This window comes from Drosophila grimshawi, unplaced genomic scaffold (assembly GCF_018153295.1).
Source record: "Drosophila grimshawi isolate 15287-2541.00 unplaced genomic scaffold, ASM1815329v1 contig_44, whole genome shotgun sequence".
Lineage (NCBI taxonomy): Eukaryota > Metazoa > Arthropoda > Insecta > Diptera > Drosophilidae > Drosophila > Drosophila grimshawi.
In genome coordinates, this window is record NW_025063240.1 from 155914 (window position 1) to 161621 (window position 5708).

Below are 5708 nucleotides of genomic sequence, written 5' to 3' on the forward strand. Positions count from 1 at the left end.
ATTCTCTTATACATTTTTCAACATTTCGGGAAATACAATTCGTATGCGTTTCTCAGCTGTTGTGAGCGTTAAATAAAATATCAGTTGTCATTAAAGGTGCTCCTTGCTCGCTTCCGAGAAACCAAAAGAGTTGCCTTCATTTGTCACTCGACTTGGTTTGACAATTAAAAATTGCAATCAACTGGGAAGAAGACAGCTGGCAGGAACGTCAAGTAGAACATCATATTAAGTTGCTGTATTTTGTGCAACTTTTTGTCTGCCTTGGCCACTGCACTCGATTTCTCAAGCAAATTAGCCACTGCAAAGTTGACAAGCAGAAAGTTTGCACTTGGCATTCATTTTGTGTGCGTCCAATTTATGCGAAAGACTGAATGATGTCTTAAAGAACTGCGTACATGTGGCATTCACTGCTAACAATCAGAGCCTCATAACCAGACTTTTTAAGCTTTCATTTGACATTGGTTCCTTTTCGCTTCTGCCAGCCATAAATCTCTAACAAGTCGTCTTCAAAACTATTTGTTACGGTTTTTGCTGATGTCAGAGGAACTTAAATAGCACTTTTCTGGCAGATTTACATACATGTATATTTACCCCTACTCCACCACAAGAATTGCGCTTTAATTTGCTTGCCATTGTTACATAGACACGCACACGCACACACACACACACACACACATATACACCCACTCAGCTCACAGGGATCTGTTAACAGGGCGTAACGCGTTAATATATATGATTTGTATTTGTATATTTCAATAGGCAATGTCGCTTTTGTGGCTGTGCCTATGTGCGTATGTGCTGGCCCCATCCACTGATATGTGATGGGTTTATTATTGGGCAAATAAATTAAAATTGTTTACCTTTCAGCGATTCCATCTACTCATTGCGAACAACAGAGACAGCATGACTTTCCCTGCGTGTGTGTAGCCCGATTCAATTGCGGTTTCGTGAGTGCGCGTATGTTGTGGCAACTTTATGTGTGCAAATTAATGGATAAATGGTTGCATCCACACACACACAGCACACAGCACACATCACATGTGTATGCTCATATGATCATATATACATATATATATATATATATATGTATAACATTTGTAGAAATAACAACAAGATAGAACATTCAATAAAATGAGTTGCGCAATATGATGGCAAGCATGAAAGTAAACAAAAGTGTGCGAAATATATTTTGCATACAACAGCAGGCGTTGGAGTGAAAATGTTTTCCTTCAATGTTATGAGTGCTCGCCAGGAAATAAGAATGGGAGATGAACTGGCGTAGATATGTATTTCTAAAAATAACAAGCTATAAAAATAATATAATAAAAATAATAAGCATAAATATTATACTGTTACTCTTACTACGCAATATGGAAATATTTTAACAATCAATGGTACTGACTATAAAATACTCATTTAAAATCACTGAAGTGGCACAAAAGTACAAAAAATGGTCGTTCTTTAAATACAAACACAGATTTTTCTTTAACTCATAAACGTGTTTTGGTTAACTTGACAAAATGACAATAGCCAAAACAATTTATTTCTATGTCAATCGGTGTCAATAGACAGAATTAAGATTTATATACATTGAGATTTGTGTTCACTTAGCAGGCACTTCACGTGAAAGTAACTAGTTGAAATCGAGGAAACATTTTAAAGCATTAAATTCCATCTAGAGAAAAAGTTGGAAATATGGCTGACGACGAGTCGGATTCTTATCAGCCAGAGGTTGAAGAGGTTCGAAGACGGTTGCGTATTAATGCTGTGGGACAGCAATTTAATAAAAATCATCTCAGACATACACAGATATCGAGACTGAAAAGGCGATGCTGTTCATAAAAGACAATGATCTGCCCATGTCAGAACTGCTATGTGCCCTCAAATATGTTCGCATTGCAAGTCGCGATATCTCAATGGATGAAAAGTGCACCGAAATCGAACAGCGTTTAAAAATTTTGCGTTCTGAGGACATTGTTGTTGTGACGCCCCCATTGCCTGATGAGACTTAAATGAAATGTATGAAATGTATTCTGCTGCAATTAACAGATAAGATTAAGCTAAATAAAAACACCATATACCTAGATGTACATGTATACAAAAATTCGCCAGCAAAGGTATTTTCATATTATTTTTACAGATCTCTGATTACGTCAAATTGTTTGCTGGAGTTTTACAGTGCTTTTTAAAATATTTCTACATCCATATCCGCCCTTAACCGTTTTTGTTACTGGAATTTAAGAGCATGGCACGAGTCAAATAGATAAAATTAGACGCAAGATAAAAAAAAGCACAACAAAGATAAGAGCTGGGGGAATGAAATTGGTATAGATTGTATGGGTAGTTGAGAGGGGCAAAGTAGAATTGCATGCAAAGCCAAGAGACAAAACAGCAGAAGAGCAAACAAAATTATGTTTAAGGTTATATGCTATGCATAAGTAACTAAGCAGACAGCGCTGACGGATCAGACGGACACGCAGCCAGCCAGGCGAGCGGAAACGGAAGCTCGAGTAGCAAAAGAAAGTGTCTGACTGGCTGTGTGCATGTATGCTATACGAAATATGTGTGCCAGTGTGTGTACACATGTAGATATGGTGTGTGTGTGTGTGAGTGTGTGTGTGTGTATGTGTGTGACTTATATACAAGAGCCGCTGGCACTTCCGACAATTGGCAAAACATAACAGAAAGGCAGCCAACCAATCCAGCCAGGAGCGGATTTGAAATGTACAGAAAATGTTTATATTAATTTCAATTATTTTCTCTTCATTTAAACCTAAGCCTATTCAAAAACTTGTATTCAAAGCTTCATCGTTTTAACTCTTATAGTCCGCAAGACTTACGAGATCAGACAGATTTGCAAACTGACGGACAGGTTGCTGATACTGATAGGGAGCTTAGGGGGTCGAATATATATTTCTCAATGCTGTCAACATATCTCTTTACCTGTAAAATACATTCTCACAACATCCTTATACTCCTTACTCAATTCTAATTGGTGTATAATCAATATAATTTACTGTCCTGCTTTATCCAAACCAAATGATTTCATTCACATAATTTTCTGAAAGTTATACACAAATACTTAGAAGTTTTCATTTGATTATATAAAGCCCTTATTTATTGCTCCGTGCATTCATTAATTTGGTCTGTATGTATGTATGGGCACTGAGGCAATGAATGAGTCCGCTCCTGTCCTTTGCATTGCAGGATAGCAGACGTACGACTGAACAGACAAGGCAGGAAGGGAGGAATAGGGCCAGCCACAGGCTACGATGCTCTGCACACGCGCCGAGTGAGATAAAACATTTGTATGCGGTGATAAGAACGCATCCACTTACTTTTGGTCGCGCATGACTTGAATTTTTGTGCATTACACACCCAAACACAACCCTTTATGGTTTTGTAACGATCGTTGCCAGTTAGTAGTAGCCGTTTCAACTAAAAATATTAATAATAATAATAAAAATCATAGACTTTATGCTTGAATTTAAATGCCACGGCCTTAATCTAAATTTTGGATTTTGAAAAATCTTTAATTGGTGAATTATTATTAATCAGTGAGCAGTCCGAGTGAGTTGCCAATCGCAACAAATGTTTTGGGAATTGCATTGTAAAATTTTTCAGAAATTTTGTTATTTCAACAGATTTTAGATGCCCCAAAATTCAGAACTTTTCAGTATTAGCCTGGCAAAGACATGGTGAGGAATTGTACACTAAGAACCATCCGATAAACTAAATGTAGCTGCATTCTCAAGAGTAGTATGTATATGGGATATGATTCTAAGACATGAAATGGTTTATTATTTTTGATTTTTCATTGATTCATTATTTTGGTTGATTAAACACTTTTAACAAGGAGGAAATTTGAGACAGTTATGATTGAAAAGTGTAAACTTATGATTGACCCTTTTTTTCAATGAGATGGGGGATCAGTCAACAGCACATATGTGTGTACATGAATATGATTTTAAAGAGGAGACTGTGTTTTAGGCATGTAACCTGTAAGATATGTGTTTGAATCAAGTGGATGATCAGTTAGCAACTACCGCACTTGTGAGTTGATTTTTGAGGGTGGGTTCAACGATCAGTGGGAAAGTAATTCTCGGTTTTAAAATATTGGAATGCTCTAAATTTGTAATATATGAAAGTTGAAATTTGGTTGTTTTAATCTATATTAATTTTTTGGAACTATTTCATAATTCATACAATAAATGACGCCTTAAAAATAATGCAGAAATATTTGCTTATTTTCTGACTTTGATTTCAGTTCCAAAGTCTAATTTTAAATGTATCATTTTATAATGCGGCATCATGGAAAATGGAGTCACTTTTTTTAATGGAAATAAAAAAAATTGAGTTTTTCATACCAAATTTCCAGTTTAGTTACACAACACATGAGCGGAAATAAGAAAATGGAAAGATTCCTATCTACAAAGTTGGAGAGAGATTGATGTGTGCAACAGCAGCATCAACTAGGTCCTAGCAGCCACTTCCCCTCCACTTGTTCCAATTCTGACTCACACACACACACACACATGTGAATCTTGTGGAGAACAAGCGCCGAAAAAATATCGAACCGCCCGCAGCACTCGAATGCGATTCGTTCTGTCTGAACCAGCCACTCCCCCACCCACTCCCCGCCTTTCTCTGTCTATGAGTGAGTGCACCCCTTATGCGAAAATAGGATTTGCTTGCAAATTTTTGCTACCGGGTTAGGGCTGAGGGAGTGCGGTGACCATGTGCGGGTTACGGATGCCCTGCACTCGTTTTGTTTGTTTGACACTTGCGTGGTTAGTGATTGTCCATATTATGTGACACACTGTGTGACAGACGAGCAGATAGAGCAACTCTGGCAGACTATCAGACAGGCAGACCGAAAAGCATAGCGCAAATGTCACACTTACTGCCAAAGAGAGACGGAGAGACAGAGAGAGAGAGAGACCGAGAGAGAAAGACAGAGACGGGTAAAAAAGAGGCTCAATTTTGTGCTGCATCAGCGCTGAGTTGGCAACTCCTTCCAGCTGCCGACTTAAAGTTCAGTTCAAGTTGTCAAATGTTTGGTGTGACTGCCTTCAGGCACAGTTCGTACCATCAATAAATGAATTTGACAACCTTCAGGGAGTTGGAAGTGAATTGAATAGGCGCATTGGTTGAGACGCCATAAGTGTATTTGCAAATATTATATTTGTTATTAAGGACGTGCCTCACAAATGTGAAATTACAATTGAGGACCGCGTTATGAAAATTAAGTAAAACATATTTTGAATGCATGTGATCCTGATTTGATATTCTCAGAGACTGTTGTAATTTTACTATCGGAATTCGTATTTCATATGTTTTTATTATGTTTTTATTTTATTGTCTACCCAACTAGCTGACGTGAATTGTCGAAAATATGGAATTCTAATTTAAACTCGATAACCCCATCCGCCCGCTTTTAAGTTGCGATGTTCTGTTTGAGTTTTAATAGCCTAAATCGATCCCTTTTCATCCATCTGTCCGTCTGAAATTTGGAATAAAAGCTCTCGAATACCAAGTGCACAAGTTTATTTGAATTTATAGAATTGTCATTTAATTTGGCTATGAAAATAATCATCTCTAAAAATTTACTCAATATCAGTTTAAAAAAATACTATATTAAATAAAACTAACCTAATAAAACTGCAGCAAACGAATATATTTTTTCAATTAAAGTACACAAAAATAAT

At 36.9% G+C, this 5708-nt stretch overlaps 1 protein-coding gene across 1 annotated transcript; it reads left to right on the forward strand.

Moving 5' to 3' along the window:
- The first annotated feature begins 1636 nt into the window (after nt 1–1636).
- Nucleotides 1637–2098, forward strand: LOC116806457. Its single transcript, XM_032742791.2, has 2 exons — nt 1637–1740; nt 1800–2098. The coding sequence occupies exons 1-2, from the start codon at nt 1696–1698 to the stop codon at nt 2010–2012; spliced, it is 258 nt and encodes an 85-aa protein (XP_032598682.1). The 5' UTR covers nt 1637–1695; the 3' UTR covers nt 2013–2098.
- The last annotated feature ends 3610 nt before the right edge of the window (nt 2099–5708 follow it).